Source organism: Maniola jurtina, chromosome 25 (assembly GCF_905333055.1).
Source record: "Maniola jurtina chromosome 25, ilManJurt1.1, whole genome shotgun sequence".
Lineage (NCBI taxonomy): Eukaryota > Metazoa > Arthropoda > Insecta > Lepidoptera > Nymphalidae > Maniola > Maniola jurtina.
The window spans coordinates 681,806-701,256 of NC_060053.1; the positions used below are offsets into that span (position 1 = coordinate 681,806).

Genomic DNA, 19,451 nt, shown 5'->3' on the forward strand with positions numbered 1-19,451 from the left:
CTGCTAGAGAATAGCAAAACCCGTGAACGTTGGCATCCTTATGTACTTAGTCGACATTCAACCTACTCCGGAGAAACGGGTCTGGTCTCCGTTTCTGATGACACTTAGGTGTTGAAGGCCCGTATAACCTAAATACCTCCAAGGCAAGAGCGAATAGGCATCTTTGAGGCTACGCCAAATTGTACCTATATTTTGTTGAGCTTTTTATGTGTTTTTCTGTACTAATTTTGTGGTGTACAATAAAAGTATATTCATTCATTCATTCATTCATTCATAATCGTTTATAGACTACATTTGACGCCTGCCAGTGTAGGTGAAGCCGCGAAGTTTAGTTTAGTTACAAAACTGCCGTGAACTGTGGCAGTCATTAAGCTCTGTGACTCAAGTTCTCTGTACGTCGTACGCTGATTTATAGGCGAGTGACACACTGACGTTTAATTGCGTTCGGTGGCGGGTGTTTTGATTCACGGCCTGACTTTAGTGTGCGAGGTGACGTATTTATGCGGTGCCCATACGTCTTCGCGTGCTTGGCAACTTTTTACAAAATACCTTATTTATTACATTGCAGTGGTAATTTCGATTCGAGACGACGAAATGTAATAATTTAATTGCAGCGAATTCATTTATGTCGCATAGATCACTCAAAACCGAGATTTATACGAATTACTAGCGACTTCCGCGTGTCCGCGACTACACAAATTTCGATTTCCTATTTTACCCCCTTTAGGGGTTGAACGGATCCTTCGCGGATGTCTAGGTACTTCATAATAGCTATCTGCATGCCAAATCAGCCCGATCCGTCCAGTAGTTAGAGCTGTGCGTTGATGGATCAGTAAGTCTATCCGTCAGTCACCTTTTCCTTAATTAGATTGATCATCATCATGATGATCTATCCATGACTGGCCCACTACTGAGCATGGGTAGGAGACCCGAATAAAAAGGCTTAAGGCATACTCTACCACGCTGGCCAAGTGCAGGTTACGTGCGGGTTCGATCCCGGGCACGCACCACTAACTTTTCAGTTATGTGCGTTTTAAGCAATTAAATATCACTTGCTTTAACGGTGAAGGAAAACATCGTGAGGAAACCTGCATGCCTGAGATTTCTCCATGTTCTCAAAGGTGTGTGAAGTCTGCCAATCCGCATTGGGCCAGCGTGGCAGTCTATGGTCTAAACCCTTCTCATTCTGAGTGGAGACCCGTACTCAGTAGTGGGGCGGAAATGGGTTGATCAACATTTTTGCCTCTATTATTTGTACTTAACAGACACAGCGCTATATTAAATTCTTTTCGCCAATAGAGCATACCGTTGGCAGTTGGTAACCTTCGGTTACGGGACCCTGAAAAGTATCACGCACCTGTGTGTCACATCTGTCGTAAAAAATATGACTGTCAAATTATACCCGTCAAATAAATCATCATTAAACACGCATCCGCCTAACGCACGCACTTCACGCGTTTTACTTTTAATATATTCATGGATTTCGTGTCGCATGTGTGTGCATACTACTTATATGTTACTTACAGGGTTACGGGAGAGGAGAGTGATGGCGACATGAATAGATTCAATTTTTTTTTTGTTAGTTTTGTGCGGGTTTATTTGTGTTAGTCATTGATGGATTAAACTAAAGATACTAATATAGATACTATAATAGTCAGATAGTGTATAGGTACTAAATAATATATATCACAGCTTTAGAATTATAGAGACCCTAATTCAAAATTTAAGGATTTTGAGTTTGAGTGATATAATGTAGAGTTGAGTGAGGTAATAAACTTGTAAATTCTTAGTAGGTACAGTCAAAGGTCATAAGTCGTATAGCACCTTAATAATCATATTCGCGTGGCACGGCGATGCACATGCGTTAGGTGTGTGTGGCGGTTTACAGTTTTTTTTTAATAGAAATATTTTTTTTAATATAGAAAAAGGTCATAAGTGCTACAAGTTTTTGATGCAAGAGTTTCGCGGAATTGCTACTCGAATTCTGAGACTGACCGTACATTTGACGCAGGTAGCCTTAAAGTGGCCTTATTTTTTTTTGATTTTACTTCACCATAGCCTAAAATTTGACATATAGTCGATTCACTCTGCCACTAGTATGCGACAGTATTTCTAGTTTTCCAGCATATTAATAATCTATATTTTCTTCCGTTGTTACAGAGTAATGGAAACAATTACAATATGTCGGGCGAGCCGCGGCGCAAGCGCGAGCCGCCCGCGCGCCCCAACCACATCCTGCTCTACACCATCATCAACCCCGCATACCCCATCACTGTGGTGAGTGCCTCATACTTACAATATCTAAAAACTAGTGGTTCATCCCGAACTAAAAGATCGAAACCTGCGCACGCGCATGAGACTCAGGCGACGTAGTCCGGAGCAGTTCAGGGCAGAGCAGATTTTGTAATGCATCCGGTTCGAAGGACCAATAAATATGGGAGTTATTGATAATGATAAAATTGATAAATTGATAATGGACTGTATTTCCTTGAGTGGCTGATTGATAATGATATGATACTCTTATTAAAAAACCGGCCAAGTGCGAGTCAGACTCGCGCACCGAGGGTTCCGTACTTGGGTATTTTTTATAAAATAATAAATAAAAATCCATTCTAGAATGTACAAGTAAAGCCCTTTCATAATGATGATAAAATCGATGGTACAGAATTTTAGACTCTAAATCAAGAACTGTTAGATTCATTTTACCTACTCTAACATTATTGTGTTTCGCTGTCAGTGAGATGAAAAATCTCAAACTGCCCTTACTTTATTCAACCTATACCTCCTACCAACCTATCATCCTTTATTCAACCTATCCATCCTCGAATCGGTTCAGCACAGATTTGTAACCTAAATAACTCAAAATTTAAAGAACCCCCGACACAAAAACCTCTGTAAGAAAACTAGAAAAGAGCTGATAACTTTCAAACGGCTGAACTGATTTTCTTGGATTATAGCTTAGAACACTCGATCAAGCCACCTTTCAAACAAAAACAAACTAAAAAATCGGTTCATTAGTTTAGGAGCTACGATGCCACAGACAGATACACAGATACACACGTCAAACTTATAACACCCCTCTTTTTGGGTCGGGGGTTAAAAAAAAATAACAATCGAAGACCTGTTGCTTGAACGAATGCCAAGTTCCGTAGCCGATCCGCCTCATTACACATTCGGATCCCTTTTTCGTGTTTCTTTTACAAGCGTTGGATTTACTGCGTTCGGACTCAACTTTAGCAATGTTAGGAATGTTTGGGAATAAATCTCGACAGATTAGGGATACAAAACACCAACTCAATTCATGAATGTATTATAGAAGCAGGCGTTATTTTGCGGAAGTCCATGATATACAATGAACCAAAACCTTAATTTGCTATAATCCGCCAAACCAACGAAATCTGTATGGTACGCAGCACCACACAAATTCCAACACCACTCGACGCGCGCTTCGCCCCGACACCGGAGCATCCTCAGGAGATGTAGACCTCACAATGTCTAATTGCAAAGTTTGACTTTTGGTTTGACTGGTTGGCGGATTATAGCAAATTGAGCTTTTGGCTCATTGTATATCAATTCATGAAGGTTAAGTAGCCTATATTCTCACTCAATAAAAATTTGTTCGATGGCACAGAATTCGGAATAATTAACAGGTAGTTAGGGTAAAAGTGGTTCTGAAAAGACGTGTATACCACAAATTGTCAAACCGAACACAATCATCATCAGCTTGCTATTTTTAGGGTTCCGTACCTCAAAAGGAAAAACGGAACCCTTATAGGATCACTTTGTTGTCTGTATGTCTGTCTGTCTGTCTGCCTGTCTGTCGGTCCGTCCGTCCTTCCTTCTCTTCTCTAAACTCTACTAAGAGAACAAGATATCGACTCTTAGGTTATAATTGTTATCAGGTGTTAGTGATAATAACCGGTACCCTCTGACGCAACGGCTAAACGTATTCTCCGAGGCATGGAGGAAACCAAACCAAAAGGTCAAATTTGAACCTCCAAAGTCGGTCACCCATCCGGTTACCGATTTGGGTCAACGTTGCTTAACAATCCCAATCGAAATGTATCCGTTGTCACAACTAATCCACACGTTGCGTCCCAAGAAAAGGAAATAACATTGCTCTAAAATCATAACTCTTTGTGGAATATAGGCCACACGAGAAAGTTCAAGTTTCCTAGAATCATTGAAACAGTATCAAGAAATGTGCAGAAACATCTAAAGTGTTATTATCAGATTAAATTTCTGCACTCTGCTCGTCACTTCGCAAACTTTGAGCAAACTATCCCAAGCGTTGTTTCTTTGATTCGATTTTGATAGTTTCTGTAGTAGAAATACTGTTTTGAGAAATTGTATGTAGTTCACCTTTTCTTGTTCTTTGATTGCAATTGTTTGCTCCGGTATTGTAGTTAAAAAAACCGGCCAAGTGCGAGTCAGACTCGCACACTGAGGGTTCCGTATTCGGGTATTTTTCCCAACATTTTGCACGATAAATCAAAAACTATTATGTATAAAAATAAATAAAAATCTGTTTTAGAATCTACAGGTAAAGCCCTTTCATATGATACCCCATTTGGTATACTTAGTTATCTTACTTTGAAAATTGAAACACATTTTAATTTTTTTTTAAATGATGTGACCACAATTTCGCGGTTTTCAGATTTATTCCTGTACTTGTGCTATAAGACCTACCTACCTGCCAAATTTCATGATTCTAGGTCAACGGGAAGTACCCTATAGGTTTCTTGACAGACAGCTGACAGACAGATAATACAGTGATCCTATAAGGGTTCCGTTTTTCCTTTTGAGGTACGGAACCCTAAAAAGCTGAATTTATTTACTTATTTCATTGATTTTTGCTCTCGTATCGAGTGGGATGTCAAATGAGAGAGGAGAAAATTCTGAGTTCATTATAGTAAGACTAGGTGATGCCCGCGTCTTCGTCCGCATGCATATAATATATTTAAAAAATCCCACGTGAGCCATGGGTTTTTGCGGCATAAAAAGTAGCCAAGGCATAATCTATCTCTATTACTTTCAGCCAAATTCGTCCAGTAGTTTTTGCGTGAAAGCGTAACAAACATATACACATGCAGACTCAGCCTCTCTGGCGCAGTGGCCTTATTAGTGGAAGGTCATAGGTTTGATTCCCGGCAGAGCTTTGGAATTTTAATAATTTCTAAGAGGAATTTCTAGAGGTTTCGGCCGTGGCTAGTTACCACCCTACTGGCAATGCTGTGCCGCCAAGCGATTTTGCGTTCCGGTACGATGCCAACAACCAAAGGAATATGGGTTAAATGACCTTTTGCCCTTCCAGGTTAGCCCGCTTCCATCTTAGCCTGCATCATCACTTGCCATCATGTGAGATCGCAGTTAACAATAACTCGAAAACAATAGTAATAAATACAAGAAGGAGAATCACTGAATCATACAGCCGAGTGTGTCCAACTTTGATCTCACAAACTTTGTCAGTCTCTCATTGCTAAAGCTCTTAAACTGTCGTCAATGTAATCCGACGGGCGGACAAGTTCGATCTGACTTTGATTCTCTGCCATTCTACCCTCTCATTGTTTAACAGTTTTTATGTGGCTATTCTGGAATTATGGTTTTATCCAAAACCTTTCTTTTTTCGAGTCTTTTATGGCTCTTTAGTCAGTGCGATTATTAAAGTTCAATTGGTATTTGAAAAAATTCTTCTTTCAGAATTTTTGTAAGTTAATCCAATTGTGAAAAACCGGCCAAGTGCGAGTCAGACTCGCGCACTGAGGGTTCCGTACTCGGGTATTTTTTCCTACATTTTGCACGATAAATCAAAAATTATAATACCTAAGTATATAACAAGTGTAAATTAAAAATTTATAACACCCCCGACGATCCAAAGTATCTGAGTTTTCCAAAACATCATTTTCAAATAAATAATTATGTATTTAGGCAACGTCCATCTTGACAGCTTGACATTTGTCTATTGACATAATATTATGAACCTAACGGTTATCTCACCTTCTTTTCTACAAGAAAACTAGAAAAGAGCTGATAACTCTTAAACGGCTGAACCAATTTTTTTAGATTATAGCTAAGAACACTCTCAATCAGGCCACCTTTCAAACAAAAAAAAACTAAATTAAAATCGGTTCATTCGTTTAGGCGCTAGGATGCCACAGACAGATACACAGATACACAGACACACAGATACACAGATACACACGTCAAACTTATAACACCCCTCTTTTTGGGTCGGGGGTTAAAAATAAATAAAAATCTATTTTAGAATGTATAGGTAAAGGCCCTTTCATATGATACTCCACTTGGTATAGTTATCTTATTTTGAATGAAAATTGACACATTTTAATTTTTTTTTTAATGACGTAACCACAAATTCCCGGTTTTCGGATTTATTCCTGTACTTATGCTATAAGACCTACCTACCTACCTGCCAAATTTCATGATTCTATGTCAACGGGAAGTACCATAGGTTTTCTTGACAGACACGACAGGCGGACAGACAGACAGACAACAAAGTGATCCCATAGGGGTTCCGTTTTTCCTTTTAAGGTACGGAACGCTAAAAGGACCACTCAGGCACACGGAGAGGTTACCTGGCTGGTACCCAGGTACTGTAGTACCTAACCTAATATACTACAAGTGTAAATTAAAAATTTATAAGACCCCCCACAAGTAAAGGTTACAGTAACTAGAAAAGAGCTGATAACATTCAAACGGCTGAACTTATTTTCTTGAATTATAGCTAAGAACACTCTCGATCAAGCCACCTTTCAAAAAAAAAAAAAAATCGGTTCATTAGTTTAAGAGCTACGATGCCACAGACAGATACACACGTCAAACTTATAACACCCCTCTTTTTGGGTCGGGGGTTAAAAATCATACTAAGTGTATATCCTGCATGTAACAGGCACTATCATATCCCACTTGTTGCGTGAGTGAGAGCTAAAACGTCGTCCAAATGTAACTTGATTCGAGTCGAGACTACTTACTACGTTTTGCGTGAGCCTTGTTATATTGTGATTTGTATTATGCCTACTTGAACAACTTTTGTTCTTTTATGAGCTTTTGTGACATATTTTCTCGCAATGTTCATATTGTTATGCTACTTTTTATGTACTTTGATTAAAAGTTGGTGCTGTAACGCTGTTTTTACTCAATAACACAAATCAAAATTAAAATCATTTATTCAAATTAGGTACTATACACCTTTTTACGCGACTGCGGCAAAGCCAAAAAGAAGGGTAATGATTTTAGCAGTCTATGTATGTATGTATGTGTATGTATGTTTGTATCCAAATTTTGTGTGTTCCACCGTACCAGGATATGAATTTTATTATCTATGTATCAAATAAATGATACACGCAACTTCGTCCACGTGAATTTAGGTTTATTTAAATCCCTTGGAAAGTCTTAGATTTTCTGGGACAAAATATTCTTCCTCAAGATGTAAGCTATCCCTGTACCAAACGTCAATATCGGTTAAAACAAAAGAGCCTTGAAAAGGTAGCAGACAGACAGACACAATGGGTTAATGTGACCATTTTCTTCATGCTTTTCCGGAAAAAAAAGTATAGCAATTTTTGCTGTCTCAATTGTTCCCAAGTACCTGCTGTACATATAGCAGAACTTAGTTGTTAAGTACCTGCATGAAGTTATGTCTTATGACTATTACCAGAGTGAACTTCTGCCTTATCTTTCTTTGTTCATTCATATAAGTTACATTGGTCGATTGTTAAAACGTATGTAAAACGTAACTTGGATAAGTCATACTCCTAACTTCATGGTTCCACTCGATACGTTTTGCGTAAGCCCTTTTATATGGTGATTTGTCATACATACCTAGTATATATGTAACATAATAATATGAGTATCCAACTTGTTAACAACTTTCATGTTTCTGTTCACATAAGTTACATTATATGACTAGGCACTTTGTTTTCTTGCTATTGTTTCTTTTACGAACTTTCGGGCATATTGTTATTTTTGTTCAACTTATTTTTGGGTTTTTGTGGCCACTTATACTGTACTTAATTCCGAACCAGAGTGAATTAGAGTGAGGGAACTCTCACTTTGATATGTCGACGATATTATGTCAAATATTAGACTAAAGTGACGTGAAATCATAGAAAAATTGGGCTATAATGGGGCTACTTGCGACTTTACTAAGATTTGACCATCATTTGACACCTGGCAGTGACGTCTTGTTAGAAGTTCCCTAACTGTCGTAAACTGAGACGGAACCCTAAAAAACTAATACATAGGCAGGATTCAATAAGCAGGCGCGCTCACGCTTGACTGATTCGACGATTTGTCAACCGGGTACTTAACGTCGTAGTGGGGTGACAAGGTGGCTTGAGAAAAGAAAACAATTTCCCCGCTGTTGCTATTCACTTAAATGCTTGTACTTATTTTATGACTAGCTTATTCCGCGACTTTCGAAACAGCCCGATCCACCCAGTAGTTTGTGGTGTGTTGATAGATCAGTCAGTCAGTCATATTTGTTTTTAACCCCCGACCCAAAAAGAGGGGTGTTATAAGTTTGACGTGTGTATCTGTGTATCTGTCTGTGGCATCGGAGCTCCTAAACTATGAACCGATTTTAATTTGGTTTATTGTTTGAAAGATTGCTTGATTGATAGTGTTCTTAGCTATAATCCAAGAAAGTCGGTTCAGCCGTTTGAAAGTTATCAGCTCTTTTCTGGTTACTGTAACCTTCACTTGTCGGGGGTGTTATAAATTTTTAATTTACACTTGTTATTTTAAAAGGTTAAAACTCCGATCTCCCACGTATATTCACTAGGCTGTCGCTAGCGGATATGGATTATAAAAAGGAAGAAAAGCCGCTTGCAAAATACATAGATACATGTACATATACAATTGATACATTAAATACAAAGAGAAATTGTTTATGTCTATTGCGTCCATCTTGTAAGTTATAGCTTCGTCGATTGAAAGCAATACCGAGGTTTCAATTTGGACACTATTGTCTTGTTATGATTGAAACACACCAAGCTTTATACAAAATAAATGAAATAAATTTTCTCAATATTATAAAGCTTCCAACGTTTTATCGGTTTGTGGTAAGGTAAATTATTTAATTCGAAGCGATTTCGCTTATACTATGGTGTATAGTCCATACTATCCATACTTAATATTATAAAATATGTGAAAGTGTTTCTGTCTGTCTGCTACGTTTTCACGGCCCAACAGTTTAACCGATTCCGACGAAATTTGGTACAGGATTAGCTTATATCCCGGGGACGGCCTATCCCGGAAAAACAAAGAGTTCCCACGGGATTTCCAAAAACCCATCCGCTGAACCGATTTGTATGTTTGGTACCGAGGTAGCTTGCGTCCCTGTAAATGACATAGGCAACTTTTTATCCCGGAAAATCAAACAGTTCCCACGGAATCTTTAAAAACCTAAATCCACGCGGACGAAGTCGCGAGCATCCTCTAGTTATTAATAAATTGATGTGTTGCTTATAATCAAATCAGGGGAGGCATCGGTGTGTGAAAGGCTTTATCTTTGTCTCTATATTGCTTGAATCATTTCGAACAAGAGAGTCTTAGGTCTTAGATTTTTAGATTTGTTTTACTTATTGTTTATTTAGTTGCTTACTGTTATTTGTTTTGTTTAGTTCGTGTTTCGCCCTCGAGAGCTATTTTCTTTATTTACCATTTAATTTGCTATAACTGTATGTATTACTAGCTGATGCCCGCGACTTCGTTCGCGTGGATGTAGGTTTTTTAAAATTCCCGCGGGAACTCTTTGATTTCCCGGGATAAAAAGTAGCCTATGTGCTAATCCAGGATATTATCTATCTCCATTCCAAATTTCGGCCAAATCCGTCCAGTAGTTTTTGCGTGCAGGAGTAACAAACATACACACACACACACACACACACACACACATACAAAGTTTCGCTTTTATAATATTAGTGTGATATTTTACTTTATAGTAAAGTAGTTTACCTAATGGAATAGCTTGAAATACTAACCAAGATGAAAATAATTACCTATACCCAGTGGCGTGCAGATCATAGAGGCATAAAAGCACTGCTTACCCTAGTTGTCACGGTTCAGTGCTGATTTTCAATATGAGTTGCCACACAGTAAGTTCCAAGGCACACCATTGCCTATACCTGATAATACTTACCTAATCAATTTACCTAAACAATGTTTTTGAATGAACAAATATTATTTTATTTTTATTTTAATGAATTTGTAGTAACGTCAGGGAAAACTGCAATTATTTTTGTTTGCAGTAAGTAATCTTTAGCCTGATGTCTTCACTTCTTCTAAGTGATTTTAGTTTTTTTATAAACCCTTCTTGAAATCTTGGATTTTCCGTACAAAAAGTAACCTAGGACCGTACCCGGGATGCCAGTTATCTCTGTACCCGTTAAAATCGGTTAAACAGATGGCTCGTAAAAAGCTAGCAGACAGACACACTATCCATACTAATATTATAAATTCGAAAGTTTGTCTGTCTGTCTGTCTGTCTGTCAGCTACTTTTTCACGGCCCAACAGTTTAACCGATTCTGACGAAATTTGGTACAGAGTAGCTTATATCCCGGGGACGGACATAGGCTAATTTTTATCCCGGAAAACCAAAGAGTTCCCACGGGATTCCTAATAACCCATCCGCTAAACCGATTTGTATGAAATTTGGTACCGAGGTAGCTTGCGTCCCTGTAATTTACATAGTTATTTTATCTCGGAAAGTGCAACAGTTCCCTCGGGGTCTTTAAAAACCTAAATCCACGCGGACGAAGTCGCGGGCATCCTCCAGTTAATTATAATAATAGTACCTATTTATTAAGTGTAGTAATATTTAGTGGGACGCCCTCCAGCACGATGGACCGATGATATTAAGCGGCTGGCGGGAAGTGGCTGGATGAGGAAGGCTGAGGACCGGGTGTGGTGGCGCTCTTTAGGGAAGGCCTATGTCCAACAGTGGACGTCCACAGGCTGATGATGATGATGATGATGATGACCTATTTATGCATTGTACTGTAACCGTTTGATAGCTGGCATGAATAGAGATCCGTCTCTGAAAACTTACTCTGTTTTCTCGCAATACAATAAAATATCGCCGAGGGAGAGTAGATATTTCCATATCCTTATATCCAGTTTCCGCTACATAAACGTTCGGGACAATCTGTCTTGAACTTGCGTTATGATATAAAATGGCTGCAAAATCCTTATCCTTGTCCTTACTAATAATATTATAAATGCGAAAGTGTGTCTGTCTGTCTGCTACGTTTTCACGGACCAACCACTGAACCAGTTTTAATGTTTGGTACAGACTTGGGATACATCCCGGGGAATGACATAGGCTACTTTATATCCCGGAAAGTTCCTATGGGATTTGAAAAAAACCAAAAACCACGCGGGCGAAGCCGCGGGCATCCTCTGATTCAAAATATTTCGATAAAAGGCGCTGATTCGGATGCAGTTATCTAAACTCAATTTTAGTGTGTCTGTCTTTCTGATAGCTTTCACGCCCATCTGTTTAACTGATTTTGACGAACTTTGCTACAGAGATAGCTTATACCCCGGGGATGAACATAGGTTTTTTATCCCGAAAAAGCAGAGTTCCCACGGGATTTTTGAAAACCTAAATCGACGCAGACGAAGTCGCGGGATTTTTTTTCATTTAAACATTTAAATTCTTTTTTGTGACGTGTGTGTTTGTGAACACAAATGTGAGTGAGTGTCCACAAATTCACTGTTTTCGAATTGATTCCTTTACTTGTGCTAAAAGACTTACTTACCTGCCAAATTTCATGATTCTAGGTCAACGGGAAGTACCCTATAGGGTAGGGTAGTAGGGTAGGGTCCGTATGTCGTGTCTACCAAGAAAACCTACAGGTTTTCTTGACAGACGGACAGAAAGACTGTCTATCAAGACAGACAAAGAAGTGATCCTATGAGGGTTCCTTTTTTCCTTTTCAGGTATGGAACCCTAAAAATCACACTTTACACTAATATCACACTATAATATTATAAAGGCGAAAGTTTGTGTGTGTGTGTGTGTGTGTGTGTGTTTGTGTGTGTGTGTGTGTGTGTGTGTGTGTGTGTGTGTGTGTGTGTGTGTGTGTGTGTGTGTGTGTGTGTGTGTGTGTGTTTGTTACTCCTTCACGCAAAAACTACTGGACGGATTTGGCTGAAATTTGAAATGGAGATAGATAATATCCCGGATTAGCACATAGGCTGCTTTTTCTCCCGGAAAACCAAAGAGTTCTCACGGGATTTCGAAAAACCTAAATCCACGCGGGTGGAGCTGCGGGCATCAGCTAGTAAGTAATATAATAAAATAATGTAAGACGTCGTCAAGTAAAGAGAAGAATTTCCATATCCATATTTCCATACCGCCTACATAAACGCTGAGGGTTAGAGACAATCCGTCATGACGCGACCCCACATCACAGCGTAATGGCCGCGAAAAGACCCCAATATTTCGACAACATTAGCATCGCGTAGTGCCAACTGAATAAACAAAAGAAATGGAAGGAATTTTTTCTACATACGAGTACCCGCCCATATATTCGCCTTATGGAAATTTATTTCGACACTCTCGAGGAGGGCTACGTAAATGTATGGAGTATGTCCTTATTTTAACATTCACGTTATATTATGTACTAACTTTAGCCCGCGACTTCGTCAGTTTTGGGGGCTCCGCCCATGTCTGACAGTCGGTGAGCGATTTTTTTTTTTTTCGGCAAAAACTTAAGTCATACAGATTGCAATATCAGAGAGATCTGGCTATCTCTCTAATATTGCAGTTTGAGGGCCAGACCTTTTTTATTAGGGTTCCGTACCTCAAAAGAAAAACGGAACCCGTATAGAATCACTTTGTTGTCTGTCTGTCTGTCCGTCCGTAGTGTCTGTCAAGAAAACCTATAGGGTACTTCCCGTTGACCTAGAATCACGAAATTTGGTTGACAGGTGGGTCTTATAGCTCAAAGTCCGAAATCTTAACCACTAAGCTGGTATTTTATTTATTTATTTATTTTTAAACGAATTAAATACAGGATAGACTTAAAAACAAAGGGCGACATTATCACTACAATGATCTCTTCCAGGCAAATTTACAGAACTGTAAGGGTGAGATCTACCTATGGAGTGCACTCTGACTTTGCTCAGACTTAAGCTGCAGTTAAAATGAGACGGATTCATGTCAGCAGTATAGTGCTGTCTCGTTTTAACCGTTTCTCAAGTCAAATTGCCCTCTATAGATTTCAACCTAAGACCTGTTACCGCTTAGCGAGTACCTAATTCAACAATACAAGTGTAAATTAAAAATTTATAACACCCCCGACAAGTGAAGGTTACAGTTACTAGAAAAGAGCTGATAACTTTCAAACGGCTGAACTGATTTTCTTAGATTATAGCTAAGAATACCTACTCTCGATCAAGTCACCTTTTAAACAAAAAAAAAAAAACTAAATTAAAATCCGTTCATTAGTTTAGGAGCTACGATGCCACAGACAGATACACAGATGCACACGTCAAACTTGTAACACCCCTCTTTTTGGGTCGGGGGTTAATAATAGGTTTATCGATTTATCGACCTTCAATTTGAAATATTGCAAATTCTGTCCATCTCCAATTTATCGAGGGATCAAAGAAAATAGGAGGCTCGGCCCAAATTTGGCTTTGGATTAATATGCCCGACCTTGCCGACCGGTTTTATATTGGCTTATTTTTATTATTGTTTGATACACTTAATATGAAAATATGTCCTTTTTATGGTTTCGTGCCCAACGGAGCCAAACGGGATCCTATTACTAATCCTCCGATGTCTATTTGTCTGTCCGTCTATCTGACAGGGGTTGACACTTTATACTGGTATACCTACTGCTATGTAGCCAGTTGAAACTTTTACGGAACACATGTTACTATAATTGTTACTATAGCCTCTATCACGTTAAATATGACAATTTAAAAAAAAAACTTTACAAAAAAACCTGAAAAAAATACTATTTTATGGATTATGCGCTAATCCATACTATCCCGTCTACAATTTTTTCAGTTTTTTGATAGGGATTTTAGGTATAGTAATTAATTGCATATTATATTAAGCACTTTATGTTGCCGTCCTACAAGTGTCGAGTCTAAAGTCAAATAACCTTGTATACCATAGATTTAAACCTTGCAAAGTTGCAACTATGTCTTAGCCGTGTTTTATCTAAAAAGTATTGCCAAATAACTGAACTGGAAAACTTTATATCGCATCGAGATATCGTAAACGGAGGCACTCTTATATAAAGGTAGTACAACTATGTGAATCCAAGCGTGTGCCAAAGACTCTGGGAGATATAAATCCCGAAGTTACTCATCTAGTTAATGTAGCTAGATTTTAACTAAAAAATGTTACATCCCAGAGCTTTTTAAGTGGAATTTTCTTTGAAAAGTTTCCAATTTTCCTTTGCGAACTCTTCCTGCGATGGTTTCAATCGATTTCGCCTATCAGTATACATTCCGGTGAACATTGAACAATTTTGCTTTACATTTTCGTTTAATTGTGCTTTGAACTAGCGGCCCACCCTGATTTCAACATCATCGTGATATACCCATTGCCGGCTCACTACTGAGCAAGTCTTTTAGACAAATTATTCGAGTTATATCCTAGAAAATTAATATTTAGGCTGCCGGCCAAAAATTGAGAAATAAGTACGTTTTCCACGATTTTTGGAAATAACACCTTTAATGACCGCTATCCCAGAGCGAAATGGCGCTTAGGATGGGCGAATACACCGCTGTTTATTAGTTTGATCGCACTATTGTGTCGCTCTTTATACTTTGCTATTACTACGTAAAAAAGCGACACTCACTAGTCCCAAGTCCACAACGTAAGGTGACGCCTACTAATAGTATTATGTAAAACGTTGTCCTTGTCCCGCTCGGTATACTTATATCACTGTCCTTGTTAAAACTAAATGATTTAATCTTTTCGCTTGTATGAAGCGTGTAGGGAATAGTGCTACTATCACAGAACCTCTCAGTATTCTATACACATAAGAGATAGATAAGCTGCGATGTCTCGCACGTTTGCTGACTCGATAGTTCATGTAGGAGCGTCGATAGTCGATGCTGAGGCGCTCGCTCTATCCGCGCCGGATGTCTGTTATCCCAGAGCGAAATGGCGCCTAAGATGGGGCGAAAACATCGCTGTTTATTCTACGTACCTACCTACTCGTCGCCTTTGATCGGACTACTGTGTCGCTCTTTATACTTTGCTATTACTACGCAAAGAAGCGACACTCACTACCCCCAAGTCCACAACGTAAGGGGTCGCCTAATAGTGTTATCTAAAGCGTTGTCCTTGTCCCGCTCGCGCTTGGTAAACTTATATCACTGTTCTTGTCAGTACTAAATGACTTAATTTTTTCGCTTGTATGAAGCGTGTAGGGAATAGTGCTACTATCACAAAACCTCTCAGAATTCTATACACATAAGAGATAGATAAGCTGCGATGTCTCGCACGTTTGCCGACTCGATAGTTCACGTAGGAGCGTCGATAGTCGATGCTGAGGCGCTCGCTCTATCCGCGCCGGATATCCGTTAGCCCAGAGCGAAATGGCGCTTAAGATGGGGCGAAGACACCGCTGTTTATTCTACGTACCTACCTACTCGTCGCCTTTGATCGGACTACTGTGTCGCTCTTTATACTTTGCTATTACTACGTAAAGAAGCGACACTCACTACCCCCAAGTCCACAACGTAAGGGGACGCCTAATAGTGTTATCTAAAGCGTTGTCCTTGTCCAGCTCGCGCTTGGTAAACTTATATCACTGTTCTTGTCAGTACTAAATGACTTAATTTTTTCGCTTGTATGAAGCGTGTAGGGAATCGTGCTACTATCACAAAACCTCTCAGTATTCTATACACATAAGAGATAGATAAGCTGCGATGTCTCGCATGTTTGCCGACTCGATAGTTCATGTAGGAGCGTCGATAGTCGATGCTGAGGCGCTCGCTCTATCCGCGCCGGATATCCGTTATCCCAGAGCGAAATGGCGCTTAAGATGGGGCGAAGACACCGCTGTTTATTTGTATCTTACGTACCTATTAGCTCTTATCTTATTCAACATAACTCAAAATTTGAAAAACCCCCGACACAAAAACCTCTATAAGAAAACAAGAAAAGAGCTGATAACTTTCAAACGGCTGAACCGATTTTCTTGGAATATAGCTAAGAACACTCTCGATCAAGCCACCTTTCAAATAAAAAAAAAACTAAATCAAAATCGGTTGATTAGTTTAGGAGCTACGATGTCACAGCCACCTTGGCTTGATCGAGAGTGTTCTTAGCTATAAATAATCCAAGAAAATCGGTTCAGCCACTTGTGTTATCAGCTCTTTTCTAGTCACTGTAACCATCACTTGTCGGGGGTGTTATAAATTGTTAATTTACACTAATTGTTATCCTTTTAAGTAACAATGTTTTATTTTAAAGAAAGAGTCATGACCAATCCTATAGGTCTCCCACTCAGCAAGCTGTAGCGCTGGTTTTCTGTGGGAGCCTTGACTAGCCATTACTACTTTTCCTAGCGAAAGTATCGCATATCTTCAAGGGCCAGGCGCTACAAATTACCGACGATAGGTGGCCATTAATCTTACGAGAGCTGCTTACAGTTGAGACCGCTCATAAATATAAGGTGATTTTCTTTTATGAATCTCTGTTGTGGAAAGATACCCGAGATGTAATATTTAAGGATGCTGCAAGGAATATTCTTTTATCCGTGCATTTATTGAGAAATGCTTGTTTCATAACTACAATATCTTTGTGGGAAAACTCCCTAGAGCATTCGTACACGGCATATCGTTCGTTTTAACTCAGGAAAACGCCGTTATTTTTAACCCCCGACCCAAAAAGAGGGGTGTTATAAGTTTGGCGTGTGTATCTGTGTATCTATCTGTGGCATCGTAGCTCCTAAACTAATCAACCGATTTTGATTTAGTTTTTTTTTTTGTTTGAAAAGCGGCTTGATCGAGTGTTCTCAGCTATAATCCAAGAAAATCGGTTCAACCGTTTGAAAGTTATCAGCTCTTTTCTAGTTATTGTAACCCTCACTTGTCGGGGGTGCTATAAATTTTTAATTTACACTTGTGATGATTTCTGTTCTGCAACTGACCAAAGTTCTGCCGGTAGGTATTACCTATAATGTTAACAAACTGATGATAAAACCAAAGCATTATTGTAATGATAACAGAAATAAGTCGTAATCAAAACCTCGACTGTCCTGCCAAAAAATGTATTTAAAAGTAAAAAAAATCATTTCAAAAAATGGTGCCTATACAGCTGCTATAGAATAGAGTACTATAATAGGTCTATGGCGCTATATTGAACTAAAAAAAAAAATATACTGTGCGTCATCGGGATGATATAAGGATTCTAACGATATCCCATGCATCCAATTTTCTTCGGGCATTTAGGTGTTATGGCGGAATAAAAGAACACATACACACGTACACACATGAACTCTGAAAATATTACTAGAAGGCTTTTATTGGGATGTTATAAGGCTCATTTAGGTAAGTAAGCATCCCTTAACTTTAACTTAAAGGTAAAAGGCCAGCTCGTAGAACAAAGTGCCTCTAACCTTCTTTATTAAACCGTTATTTTTATACGTCTTCTTGTAAAATTTTCCAAGTAATATACCTAGCCAGGTATACACGTCATAAAACTTTATGAAGAGTTTAGCAAGGCTGATCCCTAATACCTACTTAAGTGAGACTTGTAAAATCTGGTATTCGTAAGGTTTGGACAGACAAACCGCGTGCCGGTAACGATCTAGCACGGTTTCGAGAGTTATAACTTTAATACATTGAACTGCACGAAGTTACACAGGCTTTGTATAACTCCTGATACAGTTGGAGTCATTTGATCTTGATTATAGATTTTGATTCCCTTGATGGGTCTTCACAGACACGATAGATAGACAGACAGACAAGGAAGTGATCCTATAAGGGTTTCTTTTTCCTTTTGAGCTACGGAACCCTAATAAAAACGATTATTATTAATCGAAATTGTATAACATGTCGCCTGTCACTGACATTTTGAATACCTGTCGACAGTTCAGTACCTGTTTTAGACTGATGCTTTTTAGCAGAATTGTAAAGAAAATGGCTTTATGAAACGCTCAAAAAATTAGTGATTATTACCACTACCTTGTCTACAATTATTTATTAGTATGTCAAGTTTTATGAAACAACAATCGTCGTGACAATCAGACAAATAACATCATATTTAACAAATTGTCGAACTGTCGTGTTTTATGAAATAGGGCCCAGAGTTCTTTTCACCTGACATCAACGTGCGTCATCACTCGCTCCTCACAGCCGTCACGCGTTTTGTATACCCAAGTCTTTACTCACAAATTCCCTCTTGTAAGCAGATAAGCTTTGATCTCTCGCATTATGTCTCGGAGTTTCGTCGATACCGAGACGTCTCTTATCCCAGTGACTTCCTTCGGTAGGATAAGAGCGTCCGGTTGGTTATCGGTTACAAAATGGCGCCCGATATCAAGTGCCACACTTGATATTTGTATTGGTAAATATTTAGCTATTCTGTGTTACCTATTTTGTGTTTATCTTACGCGAGGGAAATCATTATGAAGAAATATTTTTTTGCTGAAGAATGATAAAATTCCAGCCTCAAATGGATTCTATACTTCTGAGGGTTCTGTACGTCTGCCAACGGGACCCTGTTACTAAGACTCTGCAGTACGTCCGTTTGTCTGTCTGTCAGCGGGCTGTATCTCGTGGACCTTTAGCGCTAAAAATTGTTTTCCCTGGCACCCACTGCGGTTGCAATAGGAAATGGCCGCCAATTGAAGGTGATAGAAAAATCGGTCACGTGCGTATCTGATTTTGGAAGGGTTCCGCATCATCGTATAGACATTTAATTTTTATTATTTCTTGTTATAGCAGCAATAGACATACAGATTCTGTGAAAATTTCTACTCTCTACCTATTACGGTTCACGAGATACAGCTCGCTGACAGACGGACGGACGGACAGACAGCGGAGGCTTAGTAATAGGGTTCCGTTAGCACTCTTCGGGTACGGAACCCTAAAAAAGTAGTGTTTTTTGTAAATTCAACATTCCTACAGCTTAATACCTACTTCGTTAGGACATTGAGAGGTACTCAGACAATCAGATGAAGTGGCGAGGGGAAGAGGGGAGGTGCTCAAAGTCTTTTGTTCGTACCCTTTGTCCCGTTGTGGGGCAATCTATCGCGTTTTATTGAGTTTACATTAAATTGTACCGCGAGTATATAAAGCGCAACGCACACCGCCAGGGCCGAGGCGCGGTGTCATTAAATTACAGTCTACTGAAGCTTTCAATGAAGAATTAATACTTCTATATCGATGTATGAAGCTGTCAAAATAAGTGTGATACTGCGGATCGATTCTGGAAAAACTGCCATCAATC

The 19,451-nt window shown here is 39.1% G+C and overlaps 1 protein-coding gene across 18 annotated transcripts in view; it reads left to right on the forward strand.

Annotated features, from left to right (window-relative positions):
* LOC123878072 (heterogeneous nuclear ribonucleoprotein L) overlaps positions 1-19,451 on the forward strand; it is a 366,077-nt gene that overhangs the window by 102,198 nt on the left and 244,428 nt on the right. For all 18 annotated transcript variants that reach the window (XM_045925113.1, XM_045925116.1, XM_045925118.1 and 15 more), the window contains exon 2: positions 2,161-2,277. In XM_045925113.1, the coding sequence (XP_045781069.1) occupies positions 2,161-2,277 (117 nt within the window). The remainder of the gene's footprint in view (positions 1-2,160; positions 2,278-19,451) is intronic.